The 19,995-nt window shown below is 38.2% G+C and overlaps 1 protein-coding gene across 1 annotated transcript; it reads right to left on the bottom strand.

Annotated features, from left to right (window-relative positions):
• Window positions 1-1,201: 1,201 nt before the first annotated feature.
• On the bottom strand, window positions 1,202-15,487 carry LOC133522054 (transmembrane protein 104 homolog). Its single transcript, XM_061857233.1, has 5 exons — window positions 15,222-15,487; window positions 13,252-13,464; window positions 11,442-11,686; window positions 3,253-3,458; window positions 1,202-2,648 (listed from the first exon to the last, which is right to left on the bottom strand). Exons 1-5 carry the CDS (start codon window positions 15,297-15,299, stop codon window positions 1,888-1,890), a joined length of 1,503 nt encoding a protein of 500 aa, XP_061713217.1. The 5' UTR covers window positions 15,300-15,487; the 3' UTR covers window positions 1,202-1,887.
• Window positions 15,488-19,995: the final 4,508 nt, after the last annotated feature.

Genomic DNA, 19,995 nt, shown 5'->3' on the forward strand with positions numbered 1-19,995 from the left:
GATTCAATCTCGAACTGTTTAGAAAATTTAGAAAAAATGTTAATTGTATATAAAGACACGGCAGAAGTATTTCCTTCCTTTGGATCATCCATCCTTCGATTTTATAAAATGTGGGTAGTTGGGCGAGGAGATAAAACGACGCACAACTTATTCACAATTTTAATCGCACATCCAAATCACTAAATACAGTCTTCAATTTAACCACTATACTTTAAATCATAAATTTCACATGACGTTCTGCAGAACACGTGGTATTGGGACCGGATTCAAAACGATTCTACTCGTGCTGTCCTTTATCCCAGCTTTTCCACCGCCATGACACCCACGTTGTATCGCCAGGCCTATAAAATACCTATAAAACTTCCAACCGCCATGACCACCAACCCTGTTGCCAGGCCTATTAAACTGTCAGATATCACGACCGTTGCGTCCGGTCCGAATTGTACCAGTATTCTGGATTACGCTACGTCAGAGCGTGTAAGACGACCCGACCCGATCTGTGAAATACAAGTACGTCCAACACAATCGGACATGCTGAAACGTCTAGCGCCTTCTTTACAATTTTACGTCTAACACGCTCTTAAGTTATCTTTTTAGTCGATGTGCCGTCATATATTATGAAAATTACATAAATATTAAAAAAATACAAACAGTTCATTTTAATTTTGTTTAAAACTATAATATTTCTGAATGTCATAACGGTGGTCCAGTACATCGTGCTTTTTTATCGACATCGACGTATAAAATTTGTGTCCTCGCACTATTCATGTCGAACAAAAAGGCATCGAATCGAATTGCTTTTTTTCAGAGATGTTCGAAATTTGAATATCATAACCAAATCGATTTTGATGTGATGCAATTACTACATTTTCACAGATAAGAAATTAATGTAAGAAACAGTTTATCTTAATGTTGGCCATTATTTACGGATTTTAAGGCATTATAGGTTTATGATATGTGTGTAGATAAAATGATAAAAAAAGGCATTACACACAAAAAATAACTTTATTAATATATATTTTTTCTTAAATTAAATAAATCTTCATCTTTTTAACACGAATACAATGGTTGCTTTATCACAGGAACTAAATTATAATTATTATAATATACTCTAACATACACCTGTAAATGCATTAAATTTATTTGTTGACCAGGTTAATTGATCGTTAGTTAACAAAATCTTAAAACATTGTAGGTAGAGTAGAATCTTAGTTACATGTCAACTTTGGCAGTATTCATTGAATAATATAAATATTACCCTCAATTTTTTTTCTTAGTCGGGTAAAAATAAACACATGAAGACATTCAGTTGGAAGACTTCAAGCATGCATGCAGCTCAGATACATGCAATCATTAAAAACACCAAATTTAATGTAGTAAGCCTTAAATAGCAAGCTCAGATAATTACAAAATTATGAAAAGAAAGACAAGTAGGTAGATAAAGCTAAATAAATTATTGTACTTATTATTTATTTTTAATTACTGAGTCTTACGTCACACGATTACTATCTTTGCGCTTTGACAATATAGCCACGGCTAGACTAGGAACTAGTGTCCCACGACACGTGTCGGGCGACATCATAAAGGCGCGCAATGTCGCCCGGCATATCGAGCGAAGTCCGGCAACGTCGCGGCAGTTCACCCGACGTCGCTGGCGACACGTGTCGTGGGACAATTGTCCCTAGTCTAGCCGACTAACAATTTAATAATACATCTTTTAATACAATTATTTCAAGGTGCTATAGACGAATGGATGTTAAACGACGGAGTAGCTGCGATATAACGTAATGACTCGGCCACGAAACGCACACTCGACGCTGATGCCAAACGCCATACATAGGTTAAAAAAAATGTATATCAGCCAGCGTCATATGTAGAAACCTACGGTCATGAATTCTTTTCGACAATGTTTACTGTTACCAATATTACGCAAACGACAGCCCACACCAACACAAATAATGCCCAAGCTTTATTTGAAAATGGGCTTTTGTACTGATTCGCGACCCCTAAACCTAATAAATTAGTGCAATGCCGCCGCGCGGACAAAACTAAAAACGTGGGTATCAAATACTGAATACCAGTACCCGCATACGACCCTGTAAACTCAATAAGTATACCTATATCTTCTAAGAAGTATGTAACTACTAGAGGCGGCGCGACTGCTACTATAGGAAACAACAATTTACGTAAAACAAAATTATAGGACTCCAAACGAGTCATATCAAGAAACAGACTTTGCAAGTTATTCCTTAAAGTAATAGCTATTATTGGATAACTGGTAGACAATGTAAACACTGGGAATAAAGCTAAAAAATATTCAATGATTTTAACGAATAAATTGTCGTCGTCTGTGGGTATGAAGTTTAACGTGTAAAGGTCGTTTAAATGTGCGAACGCGAAGGCTCCAGTGAAGGCTAGGAGTAGATAGAAGGCGCTTATAAGAGCGTAGTCTAGAGCTATGTGCAAGCCCAGGCGTCGTTTGCCTCTGATGGGAGAGATGAGGCCGGGCAGGGAGTGGTGGCACATGAAGGAGTAGACGCAGGCGCCGAAGAGCGTCGGCATGCCGCTGAAGTCGAAGGCTGGCGGATGGCCCTGCGCGCCCGAGTGCAGCAGCAGGTGGATCGCGAACGATATCATTATGGTGAAAGCTGTAAGAAATAGCAGTTTTTAATGAGATTGCCTTCAGGTAATCTGGAGTTAAGGTACGGGATACGACTGATACGAGTAGGTGTGTGTTATTATAAAATACTTAGGTACCTACATATCGTGGCTACTTTGAAAGGGTCTTTTAGTAATAGAAAAATGATGATTATGTTTGAAAGTTTTTGCGATTTAACTTTATGTAACACTGCCTGTAGTTAAGATATGAGATTTCTCAAAGTAGTAACGATATAACAATTTGATTATCGTTCCCGTCTCGGTTCTTATAACTTGAGTATTTGTAATCATTGATAGGCTCGGCGCCTTTGACCACATTGTAAGGGCGTAAACTGTTCACAGTACGCGCTTTAGCCGCTAAAGCTAAAGACAATTTGAATCCGGTCTCGGCCACTCACCAATTGATTCAATTCGCTTCCCGTGGTCACTTAGGTACGTAGGTAATATGATAAACGATATGATTCTTAGGCCACAGACTGGATGCAAGCGACGCGCGGCGCGGCGAGCAGCAAGTCATGGCCGTTCATACATTCCGTGGAGCGCTTGCGTGCAGTCCGCGGGCTCCGTGCCCTAAGAATAACTGAAAGTATTTACCTAACCACCTCATGCCAGTGGTAAACAGCTGCAGATACTTTGTCTTCTGCACGTTGAAGAAGACGAACGGTCCAATGGCGGCAGTGAAGGAGAGCAGAGCGGTTCTGTAGCAGGCGACCCGGGTGTACGGTTCGGGGCTGGTGCTGTTGAAACACGGCAGCGCGTCCCAGTCGGACGTGTTCGCCAGGTTCGAGGGCACGGATGAGCTGCGGACAAATGTGATGCTGATACCCCCGTATTCATAATAAAACTTTGCAAACCTTTGTTAATTGTTTCCTTCTAACACAAAAGTCAAAATGACATTACAAACGATTATCTAAGGCTAGTTAAATTGAACAGGCGTTTATGAATAGCGTTATTATCTATAACAAAAAAATGCCTTCGTAAGACAGTGTGTATTTTATAGTCTTCATTAAACCATTTCATCAAATGGTGCTTTCCGCAACAAATTCAATAAAAAATACCCAAATCAGTATAGATTTGCCTATAAAATTTAAATGAGTTAGCTCGATTTCTCTAGGATCCATTCCATCCCATCATCAGATTCTGAACTAAATTCGAGCCTTCTTTGAGAAGTCGGGGAATATTTAGAAAAAATGAAAAATCCCAACGAATACGTTCACTTTATTTTAACAGGTAGTAATACTCAGTTTTTGTAAGAAATCTTTACCCTTCCTAAGGGCCCCCAAACAAATTTATATACGGGGCCCCGCCAAGGCACGCTACGCCACTGGTCATGACATGCTTGATGATACCCATTAAGGTTAAATCTACTCAGACAATTTTTTATGTAGGTATCTAAGTGGGCGGTGGGCGGTGAGTTGAAATGTTTTTATAAATAGTGCAGTCAGGTCTAGCGATGCGGTTTTCAATCAAAGCAAGAATTCTATAGAAATAAATAATTATAATAAATATTATGGGACATTATTACACAAATTGACTAACAAGGAAGGGTACCCAACTGTCCGACTCCGATTTGATTCATTTTGATATATGTTATAAGAGTAGTCTAAAATAACGGACACGTATTTTTTTTTAGCTGCCCAAACTCAACCTATTGGGAGAAATTGTCCTCCAAAGTACTAAAAAGTTACTAAATCTTCTAACTCCTATAGAAAGTGATGCTCAAGCAACTTGCTAGTTAATGGCTGGTTTGAGTATATGTTTGAAAGCAGCAAAAAATAATGAGCACGTGTTTTGTTATATCGGCTAAAACTCATTTTTTCCTAAAAAAATCGACATTCGAAGTTTTATAATATCTTATCGCTAAAGTTACACATAAAGACGGGTGTTTTTTTTAGGAAAACTTGAGTTTAAGCATATATAAAAAAACACGTGTACATTATTTTTGCCTGTACTCAAACCAGCCATTAACTAGCAAGTTGCTTGAGCATCACTTTCTATAGGAGTTAGAAGATTTAGTAACTTTTTAGTACTTTGGAGGACAATTTCTCCCAATAGGTTGAGTTTGGGCAGCTAAAAAAAAATACGTGTCCGTTATTTTAGACTACTCTATAATATATATCAAAATGAATCAAATCGGAGTCGGACAGTTGGGTACCCTTCCTTGCAAGTCCCATAGTAAGCTCAATAAGGCTTGTGTTGAGGGTACTTAGACAATGATATATATAATATATAAATATTTATAAATACTTAAATACATAGAAAACACCCATGACTCAGGAACAAATATCCATGCTCATCACACGAATAAATGCCCTTACCAGGATTTGAACCCGGGACCATCGGCTTCGTAGGCAGGGTCACTACCCACTAGGCCAAACTGGTCGTCAAACAAATGAAACAAATATATTTAAGTCGATTTCAGCAATATCGGAGCGGCAAAGGTACCCACTAAAAATATCTGAGCAAATACTATTATCTTCTTGTTAAGAGCAGAGAGTCGAGTTCAGATATTGGTAAGAACCTAGGCTGCTACAATTTATCTGATCGCAACTGTAACGTGATAAGAAGAAATGTGACTTTGCATATCAAAATATACCCTAAATCCACTGCATAAGATACCTTTTAAAACAGATAGACTTTGAGACCAAATAAATCAATTATTTTGTTAAAATTAGGAACAATTGCCATAACAAGGCGATCGATGTGCCCAAAAATATGTGAGCATGCACTTTTACGTCTTAATAATCGAAACTGTAAATATCTTGGACGCTCCGATATACCACCGATGGCCACCAATCTGGTGGAACTGGTGGACCTTCTCTCTAGTAAGATGGACGATCACTGTCCGGTTGACGTCGTCTATCTCGATTTTCAGAAGGCATTCGACAGGGTGGACAAACTGGGAAAAATGAGATTCACCCCCCGCCTATTGCGCTTATTTTCTTGTTACCTTAAAAACAGGAAACAATTTGTTAAATATGGCCCATATCTTTCCAAGCCGTACACAACACGCTCGGGTATAAGTCAGGGATCAAATTTAGGGCCGTTGCTATTCTTGATTCTGATTAATGACCAGTGATCGGAACTATGGGAGTAAAACTTTAACAAAACTTATCAAGCGGACGTAAAAAAAGTGCTTATAGCCTTAAACATATTCGAATATCTATGAATGTAAATATTTTTATGGCTGTAAGTACTATACTATTCCTATCCCTATGGACATGAATATTTTTAGGGCTGTATGCACTATTTTATGTCCGCTTAACAAGTTTTGTTAAAGTTTTACTCCCATAGTTCCGATCACTGTTAATGACTTGCCTGAAGTTATCCGAACATCTACGGTACTGCTATTTGCAGACGACGTAAAGCTGATCATGGCAGTTAAATCCGCTAGTGACTGTGAAAATCTTCAAGACGACATCGACGCGGTTTACGAATGGAGTTTGCGAAACAGGCTATTATTTAACATTGAAAAATGTGAGATAATGACCTTTTCTCTTTCTTGCTTGCCTCTCTGTCATAACTACCGCATGGCAGGGAGCACAATGGCCCGCGTCGAAGAAGTTCGCGACTTCGGAGTAATATTCGACTCGCGGCTAACGTTCCGGCCACACATACAGGATGTTACCCGCAAGGCGTTCCAAAGGTTGGGCTTCGTACTACGCAACTCGGCCTCACTGTAGATGCGACGCGAGCACTATATGCGGCACTCGTAAGAAGCATACTCGAGACGAACGCTGTAGTGTGGAGTTCGCATGAAAAGAAGTATACCCTGGCACTAGAACAAATCCAAATTAAAGAAATTCCTGCGCAACCTATATAGGAAAATACATCTATATTACCCCTTCATGTACCCGACTAGATTTCTGCAGGGGCGTAGAAATCTAGGACTAGCATGCGTTATAGTTAAGGTTTTGAGGTGTAAGATAGACAGTATTGGCCTCCTAGAAATGTTTCTAAAACTTTATGTACCTGATGCGTACTGTAGTAGACGGAGGCGACCGCCCCTACTGGCCATAGTACGGACGCGTACTCGTCTTCGCCTGCACTCCCCCGTACTGCGCGCAACTGCGCTCGCTAACTTCTTACTCACGGCATTACCAGGGTGTGATTTGTTTGCGACAGGGATAGGAAGGCTTATATCTGAGTGAAAGGGAATGCTTGAAAGGATGCAAGACAGATATTCGTAAATGTAAGTTAGTTTTTAATTGATAAAAGTAGTTTTTAAGTTGTGAATCTACGTAACGCTTTGGCGTAAGCTGTAATGTTATGATAACTTGATTCAATAAATAAACATATATAATGGCGACTGTACTTATTATACATTTCCAAGCTCCGTTTTACCTTCTGAATGTATCTTGCCTAAAGTTAAGCATACCATAGCGTCATATAACGCAGCATTGGCACTTGTGTCAATATTTGTTATGAACGTGCGTCTACCAGACTGATTTATGGAGCATGCCTGCCTGGCTAGTTGGTTATTTCCATCAAATATACTGTTTTAAGTTTAGTATGCTTTAATTTTAGTTGTTTCAAATAAACTAAATTGTGTACAACCACAGCTGCAAAATATAAATAATATACTAATAATAATAATTCAGCCTTTATACGTCCCACTGCTGGGCACAGGCCTCCTCTCATGTTCGAGAGGGCTTGGGCTATAGTCCCCACGCTGGCCCAATGCGAGTTGGGGACTTCACCAGCGATTGATAATAAACATAGATGACGAACTAGCTCTGTAAAATGACCCCACACACATGGTGCCGAAGCAGGCGGGGCGTCAACTTTGTGCCGCGGAGCTGTTTAGTTCGCAAATCGCGGCCCGTTGTCACAGTCATAGTAAAAAGTATTAAAATTATATCTTTAAGAAAAGAAATATGCCTTATTGTGTGGATAAATGATGTGCTAGTGGTTCCAACAAACACTGGAAATAATATGGGATTACCTTTCACGTACACTTTAGCTAGGATCATATTATTTTGATTTCTTTTGATCAAAACAGATTTTATATGGGGATGATGTTATGCATTTTAACAACCGTTGATATTAAGAAACTTTCATTTTAAATTTGTTCTGGTTGTTGTTTTAATCATTTAAATTCGTGATAGTAAACAGGAATCGTCGTTGTAGGTGGCGATTTTTTATGTGTTCATTTTTACTTAGTCCTGCTCCTGGTATCTCGCTGCTATTTATAACTTTTCATTACATTCGCGGACGGCTGGACCGATTTGGCTAATTTTGGTATTGGAGTATTTCTAGGGACGGTTTGAACGGTGAAAAAATATGGAAATAATGCAAGGAAAGTAGTAAAAACAATCATTATATTTTCCCATACAAACTCTTCCAACGTATTCAATACGAATTTCTGCATGTTTGCTCTTATCAAGATGAAAATCGATATCTGAGGATCCTAAAGGACCTTTATAATGAATCTGAGGTCAAAAATTAATGAATGCGTTTTTTTTTTCATATTTGACCTAAAATTCGTTAGAAAGGTCCTCAGATATCGGTGTTTACATTAATTTCTATCAGACATATTTCTGTGCCACCTTACTAAACACCACAGGTGCCGCCCTCTAAGATGAACGATACAATGTACTAATTATTTCGGAGGCTTAATTGCCTGTAAACACGTGCGACAAACGAACCAATTGAAAAAATATTGCATTTAAAACGTTCTATATCGCATGAAACCGTCTACATAGAGTTGGAATTGTGATGTATTTTCAAGTGTCAACGCTACATCCAATCACAGCGCCTAATACACCAATCGTAGTTCGGGTGTTTTTAATTGACTAATCATGGTCAAACGAAGTTTCGTCGAAGAAAACAAGACCTAAATTTTGACGAGTTGCAATTGGTCCGTTATGAGTACTGCGTGTTTTAATAGTGGGCCACTTTTACGCTGATATTTTGTTCGACGTTAGTCTTCCATGTTTTTTTCGTTCGCTGGACTTCACATACACCTTTGGATTTCTTCGCGGTTGTACGCAGGTTTCCTCACGATGTTTTCCTTCACCGAATAGGTAGTAAACCGAAAAACTTATTGGTACGAGCTAGGATTATTGCTATACTTACCAGGAGGTATCCATTACCAATATTATTTCAATTCTACTAGATACCAAATAAACTATTTTGATTTTGGGGATGAAGTCCAGGGTCTCATGATAGAGTCAGGATTTGGTCACCAGAACTCCTAATCTACTCATCATAACTCCATCGTGTTTGGGCTCAATAGATTTGCCTTGATGAGCACCATCGATCTAGATGAGTTCCAGGGTCTCATGATGGAGTCAGGAGTTTGTCACTAGAACTCCTAATCTACTCATCATAACTCCATCGTGTTTGGGCTCAATAGATTTGCCCTGAAGAGCGCCATCGATCTAGATGAGGTCCAGTCAGGAGTCAGGAGTTGGTCATCAGAACGGTAATTCTCCAATTCGCAAACGATTGGCATCTTGGCTAGGCAGCATGGGTGCGTAGCCAACATGCCAATCGTTTATGATACGATAAGGAAACACTATCTGTCTCTCTATCGCACTAATAACCAGAATAACCAGATCAATCTACTCGTCGCTTTTAATTTCGTTTTTAGGGTTCCGTAGCCAAATGGCAAAAAACGGAACCCTTATAGATTCGTCATGTCCGTCTGTCTGTCCGATTCTGTCACAGCCACTTTTTTCCGAAACTATAAGAGCTGTACTGTTCAAACTTAGTAAGTGGATGTATTCTATGAACCGCATTAAGATTTTCACACTAAAATAGAAAAAAAACAATAAATTTAGGGGGTTCCCCATACTTAGAACTGAAACTCAAAAAAACTTTTTTCATCAAACCCATACGTGTGGGGTATCTATGGATAGGTCTTCAAAAATGATATTGAGGTTTCTGATATCATTTTTTTCTAAAATGAATAGTTTGCGCGAGAGACACTTCCAAAGTGGTAAAATGTGTGTCCCCCCCCCCCCCCGTAACTTCTAAAATAACAGAATGAAAAATCTAAAAAAAATATATGATATACATTGCCATGTAAACTTCCACCGAAAATTGGTTTGAACGAGATCTAGTAAGTAGTTTTTTTTTAATACGTCATGATTTAAAAAAAAATTTTTTTTTCATCATACCCATACGTGTGGGGTATCTATGGATAGGTCTTCAAAAATGATATTAAGGTTTCTAATATCATTTTTTTCTAAACTGAATGTTTGCGCGAGAGAACCTTCCAAAGTGAAAAAAAGTGTGTCCCCCCCCCCCTGTAACTTCTAAAATAACAGAATGAAAAATCTAAAAAAAATATATGATATACATTGCCATGTAAACTTCCACCGAAAATTGGTTTGAACGAGATCTAGTAAGTAGTTTTTTTTTAATACGTCATGAAATTAAAAAAAAAATTTTTTTTTCATCATACCCATACGTGTGGGGTATCTATGGATAGGTCTTCAAAAATGATATTAAGGTTTCTAATATCATTTTTTTCTAAACTGAATAGTTTGCGCGAGAGAACCTTCCAAAGTGAAAAAAAGTGTGTCCCCCCCCCTGTAACTTCTAAAATAACAGAATGAAAAATCTAAAAAAAATATATGATATACATTACCATGCAAACTTCCACCGAAAATTGGTTTGAACGAGATCTAGTGAGTAGTTTTTTTTTAATACGTCATAAAATTTTAAAAAAATTTTTTTCATCAAACATATACGTGTGGGGTATCTATGGATAGGTCTTCAAAAATGATATTTAGGTTCCTAATATCATTTTTTTCTAAACTGAATAGTTTGCGCGAGAGACACTTCCAAAGTGGTAAAATGTGTGTCCAACCAAAGTGGTAAAATGTTGAACAAGATCTAGTAAGTAGATTTTTTTTAATACGTCTTAAATTGTACGGAACCCTTCATGCGCGAGTCCGACTCGCACTTGGCCGCTTTTTTATTAGGCAATTAATGAAAAATTGAAACAATTATAATAGTCATTAACTCAATATTATGTTCTTGTCTTACATGGAGTCTTAGTATCTCTACCATATCTCAGTAGATATCTCTCAACCGTTCTTAGCTGAAAGACATCGCTAGGGCCTTGGTACAAAAATCAGTATATTAATATTATTGTCCTACTTATTCCCCAACTTTTGGTCTTAGTCACATAGTTTTACTTTGCTTATTTTTTTCTTTATCAACTAAACGGCAAATGGTGGCCACATTTTCCCGTTTAGGTGATAAAGTCAAAAGTAAGTAATATAAAACTATGTAACAAAGACCAAAAGTTGGGGAATCAGTAGACAGCAATATTAATATACTCATTTACTTATACATAAATTAATTAGTTTATTAGAAAACAAAATTCCCCAAATGAGGGTGCCACTGGATGGTCGACGCAGTCTCTCTTAAATTATGGCCAACATCACATGACGAAGAAGATAGGTCACCGAACAGATACACGCAGAACGTGCAATAGAACAGGGTTCTGCCAAAACGGTGAAAGTAAGTTTGTTTAGTAAGTGCCTTACTTACCCAACAACATCCATGACCGACTTCGCCACAGCCGCCGAGTATATAGACAGGTCTCCGAACAAATACACGCAGACCGTACAATAGAACACCGTTCTGCCGGTGCAATAGAACACCGTTCTGCAGGTTGGCCATCTCACTGAGCTCGACGCGTCAGTCTCGGCTGTAGTAGAGTAGAAGGCACGGAAGCACAAACGAGAGGTTTCTCCATTTCATTGCTTGGCACTACTACTACTCTTCATGATCATGAGGTTTAGTTTTTGAATTTATACACTTACCAAACAACATCCATGACCGATTTCGCCACAGCCGCCGAGTATATAGACAGATCGCCAAACAGATATACGCAGAGCGTGCAATAGAACAGCGTTCTGCCGGTGCGGGTGAGGAACAGGTTGGCCATCTCGCCGAGCTCGACTCGCCGGTCCAGGCAGTAGTATCGCGAAGGCACGGAAGCACACACGAGCGGCTCCTCCATGTCGTTTGTCGGTTCGTCTGAATCGTGGCCTTCATTGTCTTGCACCTGCAATCAAATTGTGCATATACTTAGGTAGATATATCAGTGGCTAGCCATAGATAGATAGAAGTCGATTCCCAATGGCTTCCCAAATTTAAGACAGCTGAGCACTTTTACCAAAACGCATGAAGAATAGGAAAGCTATATGAGGTTCAGCTCACCATACATAAACACTCGTTCAGTGAGTCTATTCCAATAAGACTTTTAAAAAATGTAAACAAACAAAACCATGCACTAATGAGTTGATTCAATCCGCGCCAGCTTACAGAAATGACCCTTCCGGAATAACAACCTGATTATTTTGTTTACTACAATAATAAAAAATGAAAAACCACAGGTTTTTTTTTCACAAAAAAAATCAACATAAGTAGGGTGATATCACAAAAAGATGACCAGTTAAGCGATCACCCCTACTTTAAATTTTTTTTACATATGTTGTAACTTATTTTTAACAACTTTAATTTTTTAATATGATTCAGCATATAATCTAGATTAGAATTAATAATACAAAATGCTCTTATTTTAATTCAGTATTTTTATAAAAAATATTATATGATGAAATAGGGCAAAATGCCCAGAAGATGAACACGGTGCCCTATCTCTGAACGTTTTGACTCCAAAAGATGAACCAGTATAAAATCAAAATCAAGTACCCTAATATTGAACGACAAGATGCCAATAGATGAACAAGTATAGATAGAGTGTAACTTTGCTCCTTTTATTAAATTCTGACCACTGAGCAATTATAATCGGCAGCGAAAAAAAATGATGCATAAAATTGCAGTTTAAATTATTTGTGCCAGAGAGAGGGAGAAAAAATGCCCTAGGTGGAATTTTGCTCCAAAAACGAAATATAATATGTATATATAATTGAGCCCTAAAGATGAACTAGTAAATTATCATATTTCATCTTTTAGGGATAAGATTTTTAGTTGAACAGCCCATACTAAAATAAACCTTGAAAGAACTGGGTTAAATAAAATAAAAGCTTTGTTCATCTTTTGGTCAAAAAATCAAGGCCTAGCCAGCTATCAATTTAAAACATAAGTTATGCGTCTACCTTTTCTATTAGATTTCATACCTGCATTTGAAAAAACAAGCCCTTGCCCAAAAGTTGACCGCCGGTCATCTATTGGCTTAAGCATACAATATTGGAACCATAACTTGAACTGCAAATATTTTAATAAAATAAGATAAAATATGCAATACTTGATAACGAAAACGTTAGAGGAATTAGTCTAGAATCTTTTCTGTGTAAAATCATGTAAGTAAATTCTTAATTCAATTTTATACGCAATTATAAGCTTATACTTTGAAACGCTAATCTCATTAAAATCTCCATACAAATGGCGATTTTGGTGTGGACCGCGCATTTGACGACCGCTCTCAGCCACCCGCACAGCACAATTGTCTGGGAGTTTAAATGTTGCCGCGTTAGGAAAAAAGACCCTCAGGTGCGCAAAATAATTCACGATTTAATTATATCAATTTTAAGGCCAATTGTTCATCTTTTGGGGGCCGGTCATCTTTTGGTGCCACTACCTACCTGTTATTTCTAAAATTAAACTTACACTGTCCCTCTTAATAGACTGTAGCAACTTCCACTTGTACACAGCATTGGCGCACGCCATGGTCTCGATGACGTAGGTGGCGTTCATGAAGCTCATGAACGCCAGGAACACGAGCGAGATGGTGCTGAGGCCCCAGCCGGCGCGCGCGAACGCCGCCGGCAGCGTCAGCGCGCCCGTGCCCACGATCAGGTTGAACACGTATATAAGGCCAACCTGGAATGTTGTTTAAACACGTATATAAGGCCAACCTGGAATGTTGTTTAACATGTTATATGTCTGAATAAGCTTAAGTTTTAGTGGGTGTGTAATGCTTAATATATTTTTAGGGTTCCGTACCCAAAGGGTCAAACGGGACACTATTACTGAGACTTCGCTGTCCGTCCGTCTGTCACCAGGCTGTATCTCATGAACTGTGATAGCTAAACAGTTGAAATTTTCACAGATGATGTATTTCTGTTGCCGCCATAACAACAAATGCTAAAAACAGAATAAAAAAAAATATTTAAGGGGGCTCCCATACAACAAAAATATTTTTTTTTGCCGTTTTTATAAATAATGGTACGGAACCCTTCGTGCGCGAGTCCGACTCGCACTTGCCCGGTTTTTTGTATAGCATAATACTTCATACAATTTAATCAAGTATAAATACATATATTGTATAGCATCTTTTGTCATATTTAATTTAATGATAACATAGTCTTACATAATTTTTATAACAGTATGCAGGCTATGGCCTATTATATGTAATTAAGTACAATTTATAATTTCACCTAACCCAACCTAACATATTTTTCAAGGTTTTTGATTCTGCAGGGGCCGCAGTTCAAACCTTAACTAAACAAATTTTTTGCTAGGTATTTAATTCTACAGGGGGGGTTGAAGTTCTTACCTAACCTAACCCCCCTTTTGCTAGGTAGTTGGCTTAAAATTGTTAGTCACCTGTATGTTAGTCTATAAGGTATTTGTAATGGGCCTTGTTGCCTGGATCTTTGGAAATTGGTCATAAAATATTATAATATTAAAATAATCTAATTACAATCAAATGTCAAGGTGTCAAAATATTCATTCATATTATTCATTCAGTCCAATACAACAACTTATCAAGGCATAATCTATAGTTCTACATTAAACATGTAGTTCAAACATGACCTATTATTTCTAGGTACTTTAAACAGTACTGTAGTATTGTGAATGTTGTGATGTCATTGAAACTACAAGGTATGCCAATCTCTTATTAACAAGGTGTCACAGAACATAAGTATACTTAAAAGAGACTTTATAATTATTTCCAATATATATTTTTTCCAATTATTAGTACTTTTGAATACTGACTGTCTGGGGTTATTCTCACTAGTTACCACCAAGTTGTTACCAGTGGTAACTATTGGGACTTATTTTCCCACCTTGTACCAGTGGTATGGGATTTTATTTCTCAGTAGTTACCACTAGAGAAGGGTCACGGGTATTTATCCAATTTACCGACCTAGGTAAATAACCGGTAAATACCCATCTTTACCCATATCTAACCAAATGGATGGGTAGATTCATTTCTTATTGCACATGACGATTTGTATTATAATGGAGATATATACCGAATTATTGGTAGTAATTATTGTGTGTCATTTAGAATGAAACGGTTTAATGAAACCTGCAGTTGTAATTTGTATCACATTTACAGAATAGCAACACACTACTTAATCAATTTATCATTTTATAAGATATAAATATAATAATATCCATTTGACTTAGATATTCTAAATTTACAAATTTATTTGACCAAAATAGCGTAGGTGAAAGGTCTTATTTATAAACATCGATATGAAGGTCAATTCAACAGAAAACAAGGAATTTTAATTGAAGTATCATTGAACTTCCACGTTATTAAATTTGTATTATGCCATACGCGGAACATGTAGCTCAAAGTATTGTTTTCGCCGATAATGTTTGATTTATAATAACAATGAGCTTACCCATATTGAATATTGATCCCCCGCCTCCGCCAACGGCATCCTTAGCAACCGTCTTATACCCCAGAAACGACGCGGCATAGCAATAAGTTAATCAAAGACATTTCTGAATGATAATTCGTACAGCAATGATTCAAATACGGCATTTATCAGGCTCAATATACGATTTTCGATAACGTAAAAGGCATTTACCAATGAAACGCGAATCAAATCAACCGCTACTTGACGTATGACGTATGTAATGTATGTATATAATGTACAATATGTGTACAATTTGAGGCCGCAAACGTCAACCCAACTCGACACTTAATGACATTTTGGAAAGCTATTTGAGTTAGCGAAATATTCTGTTTTTATAATTCATTATGTAATGACTTTCAAGTGAAATTGTATAATATGAAATACAATTTATTAACTTGATTATTAATGCTGGATAAAGACCATTATTACTCCATAATGAAAACAACGCGTTTCTTAACTTAGGAACTAAACTATTTGCACACGGAGCTTGAATACTAACACATTCACTGCTAGGTCGATTTTTTTCCGTATGTAGCAAAAAGCGGTATGACTTCCAAAACAGGTTCATTGAAGTCAATAAGACCATCCACACTCATGCGTGAATCACGGAGCGAAACCGCGAACGTAAGTCATTTCGCAGATTGTTCACGCCTACGCGCCTCGTTTTTTGTCTGTTCTTTAGCCCGCATCAAAGGAGGCGCGAAACGCAAACTTGAAAGACTCTACTCCACATTACTCATTATTGTGGCGTATCTGTAGTAAAATAAGATAAATGTTTATTATAATTATTATATTAAGCGGTTTTACAACAAAACTAAATGGACAAATTTGCCGCCGTAATAGTTAACTCACAGTTAAATTCGATCAGCTGATGCCTAGCCGAATGCATTAGCTGATCGAATCGCCTTTTCTTGCGAAATCGCCTTTATACGTCAACATTCTTCTTCTGTGGTGCAATAAAGTGTATTTAGATCGTGATATTATGTTCTCTCTGCGAATTCGCGCCGTGATTCACGCATGTAGTCTGGAGGGAGCTTATAGGGAGCGTGCATGACCTGTAGAAGGCAGCACAGGAGCCGTCAGATTTTTGGCGCGAGGCGTAAATGTGATGTTTATCGTTCCGATGTCGCCCACAAGATGGGAGAACCTACTATGCACAAGAAAACACGTGACGTGTAAATGTACATGTTTATGGTTCCGATTCAGGCCACAAGATGGCAGACCCTCCAACGCGCACGGTCACTATACATTATGATCGTGCCGCGTGGACCATCGCTCGCGTTACGAGCAGTGACGAGCGGCACCGGCGGTCGGTTAGACCGACGAGCAGAGCGGTCGTACCGCGTGATGTTAGAGTTGACGAACTGTTGGAAATATAAGTAGGTATTATATCGTATGATTTACTGAGGTAAATACAGTATTTTACATGTGGCGACGAGGAAAAAGAAAAAAAAAGAGGAAAGGGAAGGCAGGTTGGTTGTTTAATTAGCAAGTTATGTCAGATTGCAAAAAATTGGTTTAAAATCGAATCCACTGTTTCAAACAAGTGAAACCTTCCAACCTGCCTACCTGACCTATAGTGGAACAATAATCATTTATTGGAGAGGAAGGTAGGCAAGATGTTACACAAATGATAAGTGTGAGATAAGTTGTACCACTTGTGGTATTTTGATAAAAAAAAAACAAGAAAGTTTCGATTGGTGATTCCATGTAGCAGTAATCACTAACGGGATCATTGAAGTGTAAAAAAAAAATAATGACAACATTATAATTTAAGGTTTTAAAGTTAAATGTGTGACTAGTAACAACCGTGCAATCTACAGAGCCAGTGTTAACAGCACTGTTTAAAGTTAGCCTGCCAGACGTCAAAACTGCAAATAGAATAGAATAGAATAGAAAAACGTTTACTGCAAAACCACCTACAAACAGCACCACATTAGTATTTTTTTTTTAAGAAAGAAGATCTTATACACTGAATTAACAGTAAATAACTGCATGTTGACATGCATTTTTAAACGTAGGTATGGATAGTCTGTCAAGGCCAAGTGAATTCTTCCAATACCAAAATTTGCACCTCCCAAACATTGGGTGACACTACTTCACGTACTACTTCGAAAGTTGGAGACTCTATGCTTGAAGTTGTTGGCGATTATATATACCTGGGACAAACAGTCCAGTTAGGTAAGTTCAACTTAAAGAAAGAGGTTGCTCGTCGAATCCAACTTAAATGGGCATCGTTTGGGACGCTCCGTAACATCTTCTCGTCCAAAATACCGCAGGGTCTTAAGACGAAAGACTTCAACCAGTGTGTGTTACCAGTGATGACGTACGGCACAGAAACGTGGTCACTCACAATGCGCCTCATAAGAAGGGTCAAGGTCACTCAAAGAGCAATGAAGCGAGCTATGCTCGGAGTTTTCCTGCGTGATTGGATCAGAAATGAAGAGATTCGCAGGAGAACCAAAGTTGTCGACAGCTCAGAGAATTGCTAGATTAAGTGGCAGTGGGCGGGCCACATTGCTCGCAAAACCGAGGGCCGATGGAGCAGAAAGGTTCTCGAGTGGTGACTACGTACCGGAAGACGCAGCGTGGGAAGGCTCCAGACTAGATGGACCGACGATCTGGTTAAAGTCGCGGGAATCAACCAACGGTTTCCAACGAATAACCGTTCGTTGTTGAGATCTTTTATCCACCAGTGGACGTCTTTCAGCTGAGATGATGATGATGATGACTCTAGCAACTTCCCGAACCTAGACATTAAATTTCACGTACGAGGGTGGTTTGAGAAGTAACTTGTTTTGAATAGATAGATGGCGTTGGCGTCAACTCTGCATGTATTGATTTAGTTTGGTAACTAAAAATATTTAACCTGTGGAGTCATGTAATTTTTGGCGTGAATTTGACATTTGACAGTAGTTCAAACAAATGTGCTCTTAGTTATCAAAGAGCATATAATCACTACGTTCTGTTGTTAGTTATGTTACGCGAGAAAATGGAGAAAATTGGAATTCGTGGAGTTATAGGGACCGTGCGCATTGGAGGGTCTGCCATCTTGTGGCCTGAATCGGAACCATAAACATGTACATTTACACGTCACGTGTTTTCTTGTGCATAGTAGGTTCTGCCATCTTTTGGACTACATCGGAACAATAAACATCACATTTACGCCTCGCGCCAAAAATCTGACGGCTCCTGTGATGCCTCCTACAGTTCATGCACGCTCCCTATTCAGTTCTTTTTTTTTGGAAGGCAAAACTGCGAAACAAATCCATGAAAGGTTTTTACCTACGTTGGGTAGTTCGTGTCCTTCCTTCGAAACGGTTCGACTTTGGGTAAATGAATTCAAGCGAGGCAGGACAAGCATTGAAGCCCTGAAAACGGCCGTTTTACCCGAAGTCATCGATAAAATCCATGATTTAGTTTTAGCCGACCAAAGATTGAAAACACGCAAATTAGCTGAAGCCATATACATCTCTTCTGAACGGTTGCATTTTATTTTACACAATGAGTTGCTCATGAAAAATCTTTGTGTAAGGTGGTTTCCGCGATTACTGATCCCAGAAGAAATGCATATTTGCATTGGAATATCCGATGAAAATTTGCAGATGTTTAATAAAATCCAACAGATTTTATTTGCCGTTTTGTCACAATGCATGAAACCTGAATCCATCACTACATCCTCCCGGAGACGAAACAACAGTCGAAACAATGCGTTGGTCAATCAGCTCCAAAAATAGCCAAATGCTTTCCGTCTGCTGGATAGGTGATGGCGTGTTTTGGGACGCAAAGGGAATACTTTTAATTGACTACCTTGCCAAGGGGAAAACTATAACTGGATCATACTATGCATCACTTTTGGATCAGTTAGAGGTAGAAACAGCGGTAAAAAAACTATGTTTGGCAAAAAAGGCAGTAATATTTCACCATGACAACGCTCCGGTGCATTCAAGTCATGTCACTGCACAAAAATTGTCGGAGCTACGATTTGAACTTCTTCCACACTCAGCTTATTCACCAGATTTGGCTCCGTCGGACTATTACCTCTTCCTGAAACTCAAAACATTTCTCTCAGGGCGAAAATTAAAGTTCAATAAGTCCGAGGTCAATGCTTATTTCGAGGCCCTTGAAGAGACGCACTTCCGTAAAGGCAAAGAGAAGTTGCAGATTCGTTGGGACAAGTTCGGGAGGATTATGTAGAGAACTAGAGAAAGAGAACTAAAATATTTGCATTATTGTTATTTTTTCATATCAAACCAAATTACTTCTCAAACAACCCTCGTGTATATTGAAATCTGATTACTAAATCAGTCGATGCAAATAGGTATATTCAGTACATAATATAAATACAGGCTAATTTTAAAACACCAGGTTTAGAGCTGGGACAATATATCGTTGCGTGTATAACAAAATCGCTGCCAATCGACAGGGTCATTAAATTGGCATCGTACGTACCATAGTCCGTCTCACATATTGCTTTATGAGAGAGTGAGACGCAATGCACATTGGACCAAGAGATTGGACAGGTGGAATACCACCTTAAGATGCCACTTATACCTGCGCCGTGTGCAAATACTTAGTAAACAATATTTGCATCAAGATCAAGACTATCAAGTATTCTCGTCAATGCAAAAATGTCAACTAAAGTTTTAATTTTGCATTTTCTCCGTTCTAAAAAATCTAAATTAAAATGTATTACTTTTATTAGTTATTTGTAATAGATTTTAACCACCGTTATAGTGAACGGAGCATTGAACTC

Source organism: Cydia pomonella, chromosome 10 (assembly GCF_033807575.1).
Source record: "Cydia pomonella isolate Wapato2018A chromosome 10, ilCydPomo1, whole genome shotgun sequence".
NCBI classification, from domain to species: domain Eukaryota; kingdom Metazoa; phylum Arthropoda; class Insecta; order Lepidoptera; family Tortricidae; genus Cydia; species Cydia pomonella.